Consider the following 17,367-nt stretch of genomic DNA (forward strand, 5'->3'; position numbering starts at 1 on the left):
GAAATTACCATTCAGAATCAGAACTTTGTTCAACAAGAACATTCATATTGCTTACCAAGACTAAATGACCTATTACGGACTTGTATGCATGAAGGCATGCGTGTAGGTATGTTTAGTCATATTAGTGAATTTTTTGTACTTCATATCTGTATTTAATTGTAAATAGATATTCTAGCTGTCCTAACCTGTCAGCCACCATTGATTTAAAGAGTGGATGGTCATGTAGCATGAAACTAAGCTAAATCTAGTAAACAGATTATTACGCAAATTATTCTGAACATACAGTTTAGGATTGCAGGGAGAAAAGTCCGTCCACAGAAACTACTGTGAAACTGGACAGAGTGAGACGATCTATTCTATTGCAACACCTTGATCTGCCTTAACTTGAAATTAGAGATGCTTGGTAGGGCTCTGGACTCTGAAAATATATATATTTTTAATTGTAAGTTGTTGGTAGTGAAACTGGAAATCAAAACCGCTTTTAGAAACAAATTCTAAAATATGGTTAGCACAAATATGTCTATTTTTAATAATTTATACTGATCTTCATACAGGCTGAGTGTGTTTGACGTGGCATTGTACCATGGTGTCATCTCTCTGGATTCATTTAAGCAGTTCTTCTATCACACGCTGACACAGATCCTCACCTACAGACCTGTGCTTGAAGGTAAAACTGCAACAAATAACGCAGAAATTTTAGAAAACACTAAACTTTTAGAGTCACTCTTAGATTACAATATCCGTGTGTGTTATGAACTTGGGAGTGATAAATATGTGAAAATATTTCCAGTTCTTTGTGCTTTTCAAAAGTATTTTATTTTCCCTTCTGCAAGTAACTTTAGGCTGTATGGATTACGTTAATAGATTTATTTTTTTTGTCAATTTTTTCTTTTAACTTGCTTCACTCTTCAGGATGGTGGGATGATCCTGTCTATTAATGTCTCCAGTAGTGACATTAATATTGATGGCATATTAATGTTCCATTTATCAGGAAGGAAGTGGTTTTGTGATATTTGCTGCCACCTGCATTGCTGTAGAAATTGTTCCATTTATATTGTGGTTGTTTTAAAATCGCAAACAGTGACTGTTTTGTGGGGTGACTGCTTTGTTGGCCTTTAGGCATGGCCAGGGAGCATTTCAGCCATTCAAAAATGTGTCAACTTAAAATTTCCATATTATTACAACACATTTAGGAGATTAAAAAAAAACTTTTCTTTTAATTTGCTCCATTCCTCTAATCAGAGGTATTGATTGAGGCAGTAAGGGTTGGTCAAAATATGGACCTTTGAGAGCTGAATTCAAATCAGTAAAAACTTGCGGCCCTTCAACTGCAGCTATATGTTAATTCAGCACCCTCACACTCAGTTTCTGCAACACCCAGACAGCTCTTTTATGACGTTGCTACCATCACTCAATATTCAAGCAAAAATAGTTTAAAATGCACAAAATAGAATAAGTTAAACAATATTCAAATTGATCATCTATACTGTATTATTTTTAAAAAAATTCTCTTGAGCAATTTCATTGGCTGCTAATAATCCATTGACTCAGTGAAGCTTTTAAACAATCTCATTGGCCAACAAAGATCATGTTGATCGTTCTAGTTGTGTCCCTTTCTAGCAATCTCATTAGCTACAGTTATTTGCAAACTCATATTTGTCTGTGTTTGACGGACAGGGCTCCACACCGATGCCCGTAGAGGCAGTCAGGTGGGGTGGACGTTTAGTGAGATTTTTTTTTTAATTAAAAAAAAAAGCAATGGCTCATGGGTCTCGCGTAACCCCATGACTGTTTCTGTGGAAGCTGCTGTTGATTGGTTTTGAGTCCTGTGATTGGTTTGTAGAAACCAATCAACTGAAAAATCACAGCTACAATTTGGCCATTGTAACCGCTGCTCATTAGGCCCTTGTAACCACATGACTGTGACAAGGAATGATATTGCAAAGTTGAAATATTAAGCTATAGATTAGGATGGTTCCAGACTCAATCCCTGAATTCTGCTGAGTTACCTTATTTCAGTGAGCGGGTTGTTGGCTGCATTCGAGTTGGCCAAGGAGGGAGAAAGTCAGCCAGGGTTCCCTATCTCTTTCGATTGCTATCAGGTAACTTCTGTTGATATTTGTATGTACGTGTCAGGCTATGATCGGTTCAGACCCGATGAGTGAATAGCCCACCACCACTGTTTAGCTAATGTATGAAGAATGGCAATTTGGGTGAGATATCCCTAGAGGACTGCCAGCAGCTGCGTAGTTTGTACCAAAGCATGAGTCACTGCCATCAAGAGAAAAGGGACGAAAATGGGTAACCAAAAGCAATGCAAAATAAATTATGGTGACCCACAAGTTCCTGCTGTTCTTACTGGCGCTGGTATAGATGGTACCATATCTTTGGCCATCTGTCTGATCATCACGAAAGCTTAACTAGTTGAAGACATTAATTCACTCTGGTAGTTTCTACGGCGGCTATCAGTAATAATGAATAATGCCTTCAAACGTAGAGTACTAAAAGGATCGGTTATAATTAACAATTCAGTCAGAAGGGAATTTTGTATATAACTTTAGTGTTATATTTTCTTTCTTTCACAGCATCTGATGCCATTCGCATGCAGGCAGAGTGGTGTTTTGCCAAAACAGAGCCCCTTCTAACAACCTTATACAGAAAGGTAATTGACTATTAAGAAATATAATTACATTTCTAAGAAACTGAATTTAACTGCCCTCCTGAATTCTAACCTTCTGACTCTGGCGAAAGACTGCCCTTGCAGCTTTCTGTTTTTTAAAAAAAAACTTGACTGACGAGCAGTGTCCCTGCCTTTTAACTCCTTCTGTTCACAGCCAGAGGGGAGCACTTATCCCAGACAATGCCCAGTGTGCACCTGGGACCAGGGACCTCCCAAAACAATGGTTGTGAGCAGTTTATTGATTACTAAGGCAGACTAACAAATTGTTTATTGTTTACAGACTTCGGGGAAACAATTTCAAAGCCCAGCTCATTAGCACTTTATCACTTTCTATCTCCGTACCTTTTTTTAAAAGAAGATGTGAATAGATTTTGCTTTAAAGCACAACCCTTAAATGTCATCATTTTTTCTAAATCCTTTCTGTGTAAAAAATAAATCGTCAACAAAGCCCAAAACTTGACAAGCTATTAGACTTTCTAACCTTAAACACAGCTCCACCTTAGCAGCAGAATAATACATTAAACAATACATGACACACTCGTATCCAATTTATTGTAAGTGATGCCACAGAAGACCCATTTGTATGATATTAAAACAAATTTTTAATGAGAAGATTAGAGACAAACAGACATAGGCCCCATGTGCTATAGGGGGTAATTTTAACCCCCAAGAATGGGTGGGTTGGGGATGGGTGGGAGGTTAAATTACCAGCTTTTTGCAGTGGGACCGCGTTCCAGCTCCAACGCTCCCACTTCCAGGTTTGACCCAGGCACGTTAGAATGCGCGTGCACAACGGAAACACGGAAGTCCCGTCCCCACTTAAAGCCGGTGGGCCGATATTTAAGTGGCCAATTCAGGTTGTTGAAACGCTTTAGGTACTTAACCTTTTGTGGATTCTGCAACAGAAATGGGTTTAACTACCCCTGAACGTGTCTCCCGAGGCGTCTGAAACATGCCATTGAAACGGAGGCGAGCTAAAGCCGAAGTTCGTTTGGCCCTTTAAACCAGTAATTGACACATCTCAATAAAAGGTGCTGTATTGCAGCTGGCCACTCAGTTCTCACAGACAAACGTTTGGCTGGGAGTTCTTTGTGTTTAGACTGAGATTTCTTTGTTGAGACTAAGAATTCTTGTGTTCAGACAAATTTACGTACATTTTGGAGCTCCTCAAACTGGCAAGGTCAGGGTGGATCTATTCCACAGTACATCTGAGGAGGAGGAAAATGAAGATGGGGAACCCATCGCCAGAGCAACCGCGCACATTGCTGCCCATGATGGCAGGGAAGCTCTCCTCTCCAACAGGTTCTCATGATGAGATGTGCAAATTGAAGACTTTGAAAATACTCAGGCCACCTGGAACGACCAACCCTTTTTGCACAAAACAGTCCTACACATACACCCGTTACACACGAGTCCAATGGATGGCATTATGTCTTGCACTTCTTAATGAAGCACATGAAAGGGCAAATTCACAAAAGGGACTCAATAATGGACAGGATGTGGCAGTGATGGTGATAATAATTAAATTTAATGTGCTATAACACAAACAAATACAAATTAACAACATGACAGCTTGTCAAACACCCTTCTGCATACCCTTGGTAAATTACAATTGCTTAGCCTTTCTCTTTTTGCCGCTTCGACGTGGTGCATTCCCTGTGACTTCAGCAGGTTGCCCTCTGGGTTTTGGAGCCCGTGAGGGCCCCGCTAAAGACTGCACCACCTGCACCTGTGCAGGGTCAGACTCGGCCATTGGGGAGAGGAGGCAGCATTGCGGGTACTGGTTGAAGAGAGGGCAGTGGGTGAGACGTGGGAGCGCTTTGAGTGAACTCCCCACTTCCATGTCCCCTTTCGCCATCATCCCTCTCCCGGGCCAGCGCAATATCACTTCCACCACTGCTGGCCAGCAGGTTGGTGATCAGATGTGTCGCATTGTAAGGCCTCGGCTAATGTATCTGTCTGCCTGTTTAAGGCAGTAGATATGTTGGCATTGAGAGTCCGCACGGCCGTTATCGTGGCCTGCATGGACTCATTTGAGAGCCATGCTTGAAGCTCCATGTAGGCTATCATTCTTTCCTTCGCAGACATTCCTGCACTTACCTGCGCCACCACTCCACTAGCGATGGAGTTGAACTCCTCCATTCCTTCTGCTATTGTGGAGAGTGTGCGTGGCACTTTATCCAGTACCTTGCATAGTTGCTGCTGCACCTCTATCATTCTTCTTCTCAATGATGGCCCCCCGGGTTCAGCATCTATGTCCAGCTGAGCAGAGCTTGGAGAGGAGTGTGCCCCCGACGCGGACTCTCCACAGCTGCCCCTGCCACAAGTGTTTGCTCGTGCACACTTGTGAGTGGTGAATCACCAGGTGACAACCCAACTAACTGTCTAACAGGACCCACCAAAGTGCGAGTATCAGCGTTGGTGCATCCACAGAAGAAATGAACTCCTTTGAGGAATCACTTTCTTCCATTTCTGATGGTGTCATGAGGCACGAAGGCCCTGGAAGACAACAGAAAGTGATATTAATAATTCATCGCAAAAGTGACAATCTTTCCAATGACCACGCTGAGATCTGGCACAGTTACAACATTGATAAAATCAGTTCACCACGTGTTAAAAGATGTTAAAGTTCTGTCACCAGCCATCTGCAGGTTGCCAATGTCTCCATCTCCGATGGATAGGCATGCGACGGTCCAACTTATTTTCATGGCTTCCTAATCCACATCTGTCACCTCCACTACGTGGTGGGCCACCTCCAGTTCTGCTCCTCTCCCTTGTGTTTTGCGCTCTCTTCTACAAGGGGAAAAAGAACAGACCTGGTGGTGACTGAAGGTGACGTATTCACCCTATGAATGCATTGCTTTGGGTGAGGCTGACCATGAAAGAGATGCATTAGAGGGTGACTATCAGACAGATACATCATATTGCATCAGGATTGGGGTGAGTAGCTGTGGTGGGGGAATAAATGGGCAGTTGAAGAAGTGCATAGAAAGTGCAGGATGGTTGCTGCTGCTGACACTTAAGTGGGTGTGAAGAATTATTTGATGGGGTAGGTGTGCCAACACAGAGTGGGTGGGGTGGTAGTGGAGGGCGGGGTGGGGGGTTGTTGAACAACACAGGATGTGGGTGAATCACCAAATGTACACTCTTTTCCTGACCTGGTTAGGTCATTAAAATGCTTCCTGCAGTGTGGACTGGGCACTGTCCTCCTGCTGCTCACTGCCTCTGCCACCTCCAGCCAAGCAATTTTGGTTACAGAGCCAGGTTTCTTCCTGCCATCCACTGGAAACATTGCCTCCCTCCCGGCTCTCGCTGCAGCTAGCAGTGCATCCAGGGAGGCATCATTAAATCTAGGGGCAGCCTTTGCTTTCCTGGACTCCATTTCTCTTTTCTCCTTCAAAATCCATTCTTGGACTGGCCCTTAAAATAGTGGGCTTTAAATCATGCCATTCGGGTACGCGGTAGGCATGCTGTGCAGCTTGGAGATGCGAAACTTGGAAGCAGAGATAATTGCCTGCAGTCGAGTTATGATTGCAGATTTAAATGCGCACACTTGACTTCCAGGTTCCCCACTCGCAAATCCACCCACCCACTGAGTTCCTGGCTCCAAGATAAAATTCAGGCCAATGTGTCTGTGCTTACAAATTCCAGTTATATTTGGGACTGTAAACAAGAAGAAACAGCTTTTGTGTGCAGTCAAATGTGTTAAAAAGAGAAAACATTATCAGAATATGTATATCTTGACTCTGGATTCAAAATGCTTTTAAAAACACACTAGTGATAAAAATGCTGGGCTAAAAAGTCAAAACGAACCTAAACTTGGTCAGTTTAATTTGGGCTAGGCTGGGCTGCAGGCCTGATTCATTAGGTTCACTTTAGATTTCTTGTAAAAGGTACTGATCTTTAAAAATAGATGGTAGAGAGCCAAATCTTTGACGCACAGTGAAGGCTCTGCCTCAGTAATTTCAGTGTTTTGGATTTGTGTTCAAACTTGAGGGCTGGGATTAATTCAGGTCAAAATGACCCTGAAAATCTGAACTAAGATTGGCTTATCCTTATTTTACACATTTGCTATTGCTGATTATTAAGTCTTGTGTGAGTAATGGGATAGCCAATAATTTTCTGCATTTTCATGAGACTCTTTTTGCTTGTGTTTTTTTATCCCCCTCCTTCCATTCCCTCTAGAGGGTTAAGTAGAGTTACTGTTGAGGTCGTGTGCTGAAAGAATAAATCTATTCCTTTTAATCCTATTCTTCTGTCCTTTGTGTAATTTCACATTACCTCTCGCATTGAATTTTGTTTTCCTCCTCAGCTGTACAGTGGGCTAATCGCTCAGCAACTCACTGCCACAAGACTGCAGCAGCTCGTTCAGTATCTTTAATCCTCCAGAGCTTCTGAAACTTGGCAAGACCTCAGTAGTCAGCAAGTTTGGTTGTCTGGTTCCAATATACAGTTCTAATCAGTCTAGGATGTATGAAGCTTCTCATTTTACTTTCTAATATATATTCCATCTCTTTTACCCTGCACCTCCCTGTGTGACGAGCACTTGTAATAGTGACATTTTACTTGAACTTTTAAGCTGTATTTTAATTTTTTGGATCTACAGTTAATAATATGCTTTATTTGTCTCCTTGCTCTGTGCAGCTGTTTGTTTTATTCAGTGCAGAGGAGCTGATCACTCATCTCCGACAAGTTCTGGAGACACATGAGGTTAACTGGCAGAATGTACTATCCTGTGCTTCTACGCTGTTGGTCTGCCAACCACAGACCCAACAGCAGCTGAAAGGTACGAAATGGGCTACAGTTAAAAGACTGGTGACATAAATTACTTTTACACATCACAAGATATTGCATCATACCAGTGTGTCTCCCCTGGTCTTGCTCATGATTAGGTTGAGGAAACTGTCTGTCTTTCAGGTATGTTTCTTGTAACAGGCTGAGAGGTTACAGCGCCACTACTGGAGCAAAAAGGAACAACAAGCATTTTTTGCAGTATTGGTTTTTAGAGGTTACAGCACACCAGCTTTAGAGAAAGTAAAAACAGCAGTAGCTCCTTACAATGATACCCATTACTTTCATCACATTGGGGCATTGAGGTTACCAACTCAAGGATTTTAACATGTTGCTAGTTGATCTCTTGTGGCGTTGCATATGGTAAGTCAGAGAATATGGTTATTCCCTTATCTGTCTCTAATGTCTTTGTGTTGCTCTTTCTCTTCTGTTTCTGCCACTTTCTTTTCTCTGCTGCTTCTCCCTTTAACTCTTCCTTTTCCTCCCCCATGTCTAAGTGATAAGCATTGACCTTTTCTAACTGTCAAGTGGTGATAGTCATCTTCAAAATGCAACTGTTTTTTTGAAAATTGAAATAATAAATTAAGACAGCTAGCTCTTTCTCTCTTTTCTCTCTCTTTCTTTCTCTCACTTTTCTCTCTTCCTTAGCTTAATACACCTTTTTAAAGTTTATAGAACATAAAACAAAAGCTACAGTAGTGTGTAATCACAACGCTATCATTTTTTCTCAGACCCTTAAAAGAAAACATACTCAACATAAATTTTACCTGAGTAAATCTTTTAAAATTTGTGCTGTTTTTCAAAATTATTTGAAGAAAAGCAATTGAGCCGAAAGTTCAAGATGGTATATAAAAATATCCCATCAATACTGCTGACAGAATGCTACTGATGTATCCTGGAAAATTAGGTGCACTGCACATGCTTAGACTGGATGATCCAAAGCCGGCTCACAGAACCATGGTTTTGGCGAAAAATATTGAACCAATCTCGGGCTTTTGGGAAAGGCTGAGGCCAAGTAAAAACATTAATGAAGGCATTAAAAGACACGAGACAGTTCAGTGGATGATATTAATTACGATATAGTGAAAAATATTATTTTTTGATTTTAAAAATAAATTGTTTAAACCCTTATTTCAGGCATTAGAAATTTCAGTTACTGAGAAAAATGATGAATGAAACAAAATTCAGCAATCATTTTGAGTGATTTACGGGAGCCTGAGGGCCATATTGTGCAATCTCAGGGTAATAAACTCTCACTATAAAATAGCAACTGTTATGTGACACTTTTAATATTTAAAAACACCCATCTCTGCACCTCCTACAGGAGTAACAAATACTGCAGGTACTGATAACATGTTTCCAATGAAATGCACACCAGATGTACCAAATTTAATATATAATAAATTATAGTTGGATCCAAAAGTTCCAGCAGATTTCAGGCGCATGGCGGCAGTAGTGTAGTCTGTAACAATACATTTTAAATCTTTAATCTAATTGGGGAGTACTGTTATAACGTGCATTACAGTTTTTTCCATAATACCTGTTTGCTGCCCATATCTCTGTACATTTACCTGTGTTAATCAAATTGAAGGAAAAACAAGTTCTTTAACAGTGGAGGAACTTATTGGTACACAATTTCTTTTTTCTGCCGAGACTGTCTACAAATGCTGGATTACATGCCTATTAACCTCTGATGTGCTGCAAGTAATTTATTTAATCCTGCTGTAATTGGGCTGCCAGCACCATGGATGAGATAACTTGTCCTGGGGTAGCAGGTCTCTATTTAATGCTAGAAAATTGTGTCCAGTATTGACTTGGCTGTGATTATGATGCAACAAAGTTGATTTTCACACTTTCTGCATTCGACTGTGTGCCATCATTTATAGGTAACGTTTTGATTTCCTGCGCTGCATAGCTTTAAACCAGGGACATCAACCTATCACCAATGGGCTGCATGCAACATGCACACCATGGCAATCTGGCCCGCAAAGCCCAGGCAACTCAGTTCTATTTACAATTATATTTCTTACTTGTAGGTTGCAATTTTCTGGGTCTAGAGGTTTGGAAAGGGCTGTTCTTAATACTTTAGTGAAAAATCCTAAATCAGAACAAGATTTGTTCCCATCAGCAGTTTGAGGTATTTGCAAATTAATGGGCTAATTGACTTAAACTTCATAAGTGGCTGTGAGGCTCTGTGGTATGCACCCAAGTGGCCCATGAATGCCAAAAGCTTGGACACACCTTCCCTAACTACAAATTAAACTCTGCCTTCTATAATATCATTTAACTACTGTTATTCCATGCATCATCTTCCTATGGAGAGAGTGAGCATTTGGTTGGAGACTTCTTTATTTGTGAGATCACTGCATTCTGTGCTTAGTGAAGAGGCTTGCTCGCTGAGGGGCGAGTCAGATGAAATTGCTGTTTTGATGTCCAAGGTTGAGATCCTGTAAAGCACTGCACCTCGAATCCCAGGAGAGAACTGGAGCACATTTCAGTTGTGGCTGAAAGATTCAAATGTCTGAGTGCTAAGATTTAAACCCATGACCTCAGCAGCAAGAAACAAGTATCTTAATCACTGCTAATTACTATTAATTTCATCAGGACAGATTTTCAATGTGGAACAATTTCTCATGTCTTTCCAGAACTGCTGGCGAGGTTGCTGAAAAATTCCTTTGAGAATTACGAGTTGGAGAGTATAATCACTGCATTCCTGCTTGCACGCCAGGCTGCACTGGAGGGACCAGCTGTTTTCATAAGCTATTCCGAATGGTTCAAGGTAAGGCTAGACATTTGGCCAAAAATAGCACTCTGAAATCTACTTGACCGTCTCATCTTTAAGGAAAAGTTGATCCCTCTCAATTCTACAGGATATGGCAATCTTGACTCTTGTGTTTTTAAACATTTCAGAATAAGTGCTGAGGATATAATCTGATTCAGTCAGGGTGGGAACTCTTGAAATAATTATTGACTTTCTTTGAGAGAATCTTGGTTGGCATCTTAAGCGTTTCCATAATAGCTAAATCACATATAGCTCTATAGCATTTTTTGAGCAGGAGGGAGGGGGTGGGGGAGGGGATAGACACAAGGGAGTAAGGTAGCCTTATTGGGCCTGCTGAAGGCAAGATACTCTTGAGACTTTGCTAAACAATTTGAGACAGTTTTTCCTCTCCCCGCTGCCTCATGGGTAAATACTTCAGACTTGGACTAGCAACCCTACAAAACAGGCCTTAGTTTTGGGCAGAAAATGAGCAAAAAAAAGTGTGAGTAAGTACATAGTAACAAAGATAATTCAAATGTTGAGCCTGCTCTTTCCAACAGACAGTGCACAATTTGCATTGTTCTGGACTTTGCCTACTTAAAGGGGAGCTATATAACCACAAATAAATCTTTGAGCGCCTGAACTCTGGGACCTCCCTGTTTACGTAAATATTTAACAAATTAAACCTTTCTGATGAGATAATTCGGTGTTTAACAGCAGGGCAGGAGTAGGTGTTATTTGAATGGGCAGTGGTGCTTTCTCTTTACTCATGGATTTATCTTTGAAATCTATCCTTTGAGTGAACAAGTTGCTGTTACCTGACCTACATGTCTATTTATGGCAGTAATTCAAAGAACTCCATGATTAAGTAGGAATTACTTGACTGGATTCAATCACTAAAGCGTCATTATTTGAGCTGAATCGTTTTAAAGCCGTAATTAAAAAGGACTGAGAAAACCTGTATTTCCATAATACCTGTCATCGTGCATTTCAGATACCTGTGCTAATTAAATTGAAGATAAAACAAATTCTTCAACAGCAGTAGGACCTGTTGGTACACAATTTCTTTTACCTGCTGAGACTGTCTACAAATGCTGCATTACATGCCTATTAACCTCTGATTTGCTGCAAGCAATTTATTTCATCCTGCTCTAATTGAGCTGCCAGCACCATGGATGAGATAACCTGTCCTGGGATTAGTAGGTCTCTAAGTGATGCTAGAAAATTATGCCCAATATTGACGTAGCTGGTTTCTAGCCAGACAGAGGGCAGTTATTTTGATGAACTATATTATGTCATTTTTTTCATGCTCTTCTTTCCCCATTTATATCCCTCACCAAACCCAGCATGTATCCTTGTGTTTGGAGGGATGCTGTGTTTCTCTGAATGATGTGTACTTACAGTACAGAACGATGGAGGGAATGGTACTTTCCATTCAAGGTTAGGATTCTCCATCTGCTGTAATGATTTGCTCCCTTTTCCCTGCTTTGTCACCACTTCCTTCAGTGAGCGTAGAAGGCCAAAAGCACGACTGGAACTTGATTGTGTTTTAGCTGTAATGTTTGTGACTGCCATTTGATCCATTTGGTTATGTTCCATCAGTGAAAGAAAACCTGGGGCTCGATTTTACCGGCGGGTTTCCTGTGCGTTTCCAGCGGGGGGGGGGCCCCGAAAATCCCGATATCCAGGCACGTGACCGGATCGCGCCACGATCCCGCCCACTTCCGGGTTCCCCGATGACGTGCGGGGGTGCGTGCATAGCCCCCGCTGGTGGGAATCCCGCAGGCAATTAAAGCCAGCGGGATGCCACTTGAGTGTATTTATTTCGCTTGTTCAGGTCATTAACTGACTTGATTAAGGGACTGTGTGTGATTTTGGAGAAACATGGGACTGTTTCACACACTGGGGGAAACAGTCCTAGTTGAACTGGACGTGTTGCAGCCGTCAGCCTGTGGCAGCTGCAAAGGTCCATTTGACAGGTGGGGGTGGGGGTGGGGGGGGGGGGGTGGAAGACCCTCAGCCATTGCAGGAGGCCGCTCTGTCACTTGGGACAAAGTGTGGCCTCCACCACCCCCCTCCTGACGGTCAAAGTCACCAACCTGCACACTCACCCCGGGGTCCGGAGACATGTGCCTACCTTGCGGACCCCCTCAGATGTACATATTGCGGATGGGGGCCGTCGTAGCTGCAGTCATGACCCCCTTGGAGGGCGAACAGCATCACCAGCCTCGCCATCCACGCCGTCCACCTCGAACACGTGGAGCTCCACAACAGAGTGCTGTGACACATCCACCTGTACAGCAGGAGGGAGGGCTACCGCAGAGAGAGACGCGTCGCAGAGGGCACTACCCTCGCCACAGGGTCCACAGACCGAGGCGCAGCTCCCCGGACCTCTCCGAGCAGCAGTGCACACGGAGGCGCAGATTCACTCGACATGTAGTCGTGGACATCTGCAGCCTCTTTCATGCCGAGCTGCTCCTGGCTGGCCCCAGCACCATCTGCTTACCTGTCGCTGCCAAAGTCACCACTGCCCTCCACAACCTCTCCTCCGCATCCTTCCAGGGTGCAGCCGGGTACACCGCCGATGTCTCTCAGTCGTCTGCGCGGAAGAGCCCTGCAAATACACCTGCACCTACTCTGCAGTGACACAATGGGTGGCATCAGTGGTGGGTCCTCAGTGATACCCAGGAGCGGGCATTATTGCACAAAACAGACAGGATTCGCGGAGACATGGCAGTGGTGGTGCCAATATAATGTGTGATGTGAGTTGTTCTGAAATTCAATATAGGTAACACCCATGACAAACCCTCAAACACCCTTGTGCATCCCCTTCATGCTTACGACACGTTTGCCTTACGCTGCCTACTGCACATATGTGATGCATGCCCTGTGGCTGCAGCACAGGTGGTGGCAGGTTGAGTGAGGCTGGCCGTGAGGGAGATGCACGAGAGGGTGCGTATGGGATAGAGCCATGAGATTATATGAGGATTGGGTTGCGTGTTAGTGGCGGGGTGAGTACTCGCGAGGTGAGTAGGTGCAGGTAAGATGAGGATGAGGATGAGGTTTGAGTGGGTATGAGGGGTGATGTGACAGAGTGGTGTTGGCGGTGCCGAAGGAGATGTGGGGTGGGGGCAGTGTTGTGGCAGATGGAGTGTAGGGGAAAGACCACGTGTTCTCACTGTGGCTGACCTACTGCGGTCATTGGAGCGCCTCCTGCACTGTATACAGGTGGGCGATATGTTGGTGGTGCTGCTCACCCCATCTGGTGATACCTGGGGTGAGGCATCATTAAACTGGGAGCAGCCTTCCCCCTGGGCTGCTCCATGCTGTAATGTGTTCTATTGGTTGCAGCATCTGTCAGTGGAGGACTGCCCCTTTAACTAGAGAGCCTCCAGCTGACAGATCGTACTGCGCATGCGCAGCCCGCCCGACGCGCAGACCAGCAGCGCGGAGCCCGGAGGAGCAGGTAATTGGATCCAATTAGTGGATTGCCTGCTACGATCGCGCGGGCAACCCACTAATTTCACCGAGCGTGTTGACCACGCTCCCAAAACCCAACCCGCCGGAAACCCGCAGGCCTGGTAAAATCGGGCCCCTGGAAACAGCTTCACACAGATCAAATTATTCAGGTCCTCTTAGACAGGGGATCACATAAGAACATAAGAAATAGGAGCAGGAGTCGGCCAATCGGCCCCTCGAGCCTGCTCCGCCATTCAATAAGATCATGGCTGATCTGATCCTAACCTCAAATCTAAATTCATGTCCAATTTCCTGCCCGCTCCCCGTAACCCCTAATTCCCTTTACTTCCAGGAAACTGTCTATTTCTGTTTTAAATTTATTTAATGATGTAGCTTCCACAGCTTCCTGGGGCAGCAAATTCCACAGACCTACCACCCTCTGAGTGAAGAAGTTTCTCCTCATCTCAGTTTTGAAAGAGCAGCCCCTTATTCTAAGATTATGCCCCCTCGTTCTAGTTTCACCCATCCTTGGGAACATCCTTACCGCATCCACCCGATCAAGCCCCTTCACAATCTTATATGTTTCAATAAGATCGCCTCTCATTCTTCTGAACTCCAATGAGTAGAGTACCAATCTACTCAACCTCTCCTCATACGTCCACCCCCTCATCCCCGGGATTAACCGAGTGAACCTTCTTTGTACTGCCTCGAGAGCAAGTATGTCTTTTCTTAAGTACGGAGACCAAAACTGTATGCAGTATTCCAGGTGCGGTCTCACCAATACCTTATATAACTGCAGCAATACCTCCCTGTTTTTATATTCTATCCCCCGAGCAGTAAAAGCCAACATTCCGTTGGCCTTCTTGATCACCTGCAAACTAACTTTTTGATTTTCTTGCACTAGGACCCCCAGATCCCTTTGTACTGCAGTACTTTCCAGTTGCTCGCCATTAAGATAATAACTTGCACTCTGATTTTTCCTGCCAAAGTGCATAACCTCACATTTTCCAATATTGTATTGCATCTGCCAAATCTCCGCCCACTCACCCAGCCTGTCTATATCCCCTTGTAGGTTTTTTATGTCCTCCTCACTCTCTGCTTTCCCTCCCATCTTTGTATCATCTGCAAACTTTGATATGTTACACTCGGTCCCCTCCTCCAAATCGTTAATATAGATTGTAAAGAGTTGGGGACCCAGCACCGACCCCTGCGGAACACCACTGGCTACAGGTTGCCAGTCCGAGAATGTACCATTTATCCCAACTCTCTGCTTCCTGTTAGATAACCAATCCTCCACCCATGCCAGAATATTACCCCCAATCCAGTGATTCTTTATCTTGAGCAATAATCTTTTATGTGGCACCTTGTCGAATGCCTTCTGGAAGTCTAAATACACTACATCCACTGGTTCCCCTTTATCCACCCTGTACGTTATATCCTCAAAGAACTCAAGCAAATTTGTCAGACATGACTTCCCCTTCGTAAAGCCATGCTGACTTTGTCCTATTAAATTATGTTTATCCAAATGTTTTGCTACTGTCTCCTTAATAATAGACTCCAAAATTTTACCCACCACAGATGTTAAGCTAACTGGTCTATAATTTCCAGCCTTCTGCCTACTACCCTTTTTAAATAAGGGTGTTACATTGGCAGTTTTCCAATCTGCTGGGACCTTTGCCGAGTCCAGAGAATTTTGGAAAATTATTACCAAAGCATCCACAATCCCCACTGCCACTTCCCTCAAGACCCTAGGATGTTAGCCATCAGGTCCAGGGGATTTGTCCGCCTTGAGTCCCATTAATTTACTGAGTACCAATTCCTTAGTGATTTTAATCGTATTTAGCTCCTCCCCCCCCCCCCCCCCCTAGAGCCCCCTGTTTGTCCAGTGTTGGGATATTCTTAGTGTCCTCTACTGTGAAGACTGAAACAAAATATTTGTTCAGCATTTTTGCCATCTCCATGTTTCCCACCATTAATTTCCCCGGTCTCATCCTCTAAAGGACCTACGTTTGCCTTAGCCACCCTTTTTCTTTTTATATAACTGTAGAAACTCTTGCTATCTGTTTTTATATTTTTTGCTAATTTATTTTCATAATCTATCTTCCCTTTCTTAATCAATCCTTTCGTTACTTTTTGCTGTTTTTTGCAGACTTCCCAATCTTCTATCCTCCCACTAAGTTTGGCTACCTTATATGTCCTTGTTTTTAGTTGGATACTATCCTTAATTTCTTTACTTAGCCACGGATGGCTGTCATTCTTTTTACACCCTTTTTTCCTCAGTGGTATATATATTTTTTGAAAGTTGTAAAATAACTCCTTAAATGTACACCACTGCTCATGTACTGTCTTACCCTTTAATCTATTTTCCCAGTCCACTTTAATCAATTCTGCTCTCATACCATCATAGTCTCCTTTATTCAAGCTCAGTACGCTTGTTGGAGAACCAACCTTCTCACCCTCTAATTGGATATGGAATGTAACCATGTTATGGTCACTCATTCCAAGGGGATCCTTAACTAGGACATTATTAATTAATCCTGGCTCATTACACAGGACCAGGTCCATCACGTAACTTATTGCATCCACACGGCTATACTGCAAAACTATTTCACTGGTAGGATTTGTTAAACAAAGGTAAAGCAGCTTGCAGCATTTGTGCCTGTAATCTGTGCCTCCAGATGGGAAAGGTGAACTCTGTTATCTTACTACTAAACTAATTACAGTCTTTTGAGGGGCAGGAAGAGTGGGGAATGAAGGGCTGAAAACAAGTATGAATCCTAAGGCGTGTTGACTGCTATGTTTTTGTATTAAAAATTACAAATACTGTAAATCCCAGCACTTCAGTACCTCGCCCAAATGCTATTCTTCATGTGTGAGGCTTTAGTAGCGAGTGTCGTAGGTAGGCGCTACTACATGGAGGGTATCCCAGACAAGCCTGATCTCTCCTGATGTCTGCACTTGCACGTTTTCCAGCAGGAATCACTGGATATCCATCAGAGGAAACCCTGGCTGATTTTCACCCTCCCCTTCCCAGCCCTGACATGTTGGTTTGGCTGAGATCAGTTAAGTCAACACAGACTGGGAATCAAATTCTGACTGAATTCACTCAGAAGGTTATGAATCTTTGGAATTCTCTACCCTAGAGGGCTGTGGATGCTGAGTATATTCAAGCTTGATATAGATTTTTGGACTCTAAGGGAATCAAGGGAAATGGGGTTCGGGCAGGAAAGTGGAGTTGAGGTTGAAGATCAGCCATGATCTTACTGAATGGTGGAGGAGGCTCAAGGGGCCGTCTGGCCTACTCCTGCTCCTATTTCTTATTGAATCATTACAGCAGAGTAGGAGGCCATTCGGTCCATCGAGTCTGTGCCTATGTTCTTATGTTCTTAAATCTGCGACTACTTCATCTATACACCTTGGTTCTACACCAGCTGGTGCTTTTAAGTAGTAATTTATTAGGGAGTGCCTGAGGGTACTGTGTTTTGAAAATGATTTTAATGTTGGGGTTGAGTTTCTGCTTGTTTCCGCCAGTAAGATCAGCATAATCTGGGCGGAACCATCCAAACCAGCGCAAAAGATCGGGGAATTTTAAATGTGAGTTATGTTCGAGATCACTTGCTTTCGTGTTTTCAGCGATCTTTCACGCTGGTTCAAGATTCAATTTGGCTGAATCAGG

General features: G+C 43.3%; 1 protein-coding gene across 1 annotated transcript in view; it reads left to right on the plus strand.

Annotated features, from left to right (window-relative positions):
* Positions 1 to 17,367, plus strand: part of LOC137333715 (Fanconi anemia group A protein-like) — a 79,383-nt gene that overhangs the window by 21,925 nt on the left and 40,091 nt on the right. Inside the window, exons 11-14 of the mRNA XM_067998023.1 lie at positions 555 to 667; positions 2,586 to 2,662; positions 7,325 to 7,466; positions 10,117 to 10,250. Of these exons, the coding sequence (XP_067854124.1) occupies positions 555 to 667; positions 2,586 to 2,662; positions 7,325 to 7,466; positions 10,117 to 10,250 (466 nt within the window). The remainder of the gene's footprint in view (positions 1 to 554; positions 668 to 2,585; positions 2,663 to 7,324; positions 7,467 to 10,116; positions 10,251 to 17,367) is intronic.

The sequence above is a fragment of the Heptranchias perlo genome, chromosome 16 (assembly GCF_035084215.1).
Source record: "Heptranchias perlo isolate sHepPer1 chromosome 16, sHepPer1.hap1, whole genome shotgun sequence".
Taxonomy (NCBI): domain Eukaryota; kingdom Metazoa; phylum Chordata; class Chondrichthyes; order Hexanchiformes; family Hexanchidae; genus Heptranchias; species Heptranchias perlo.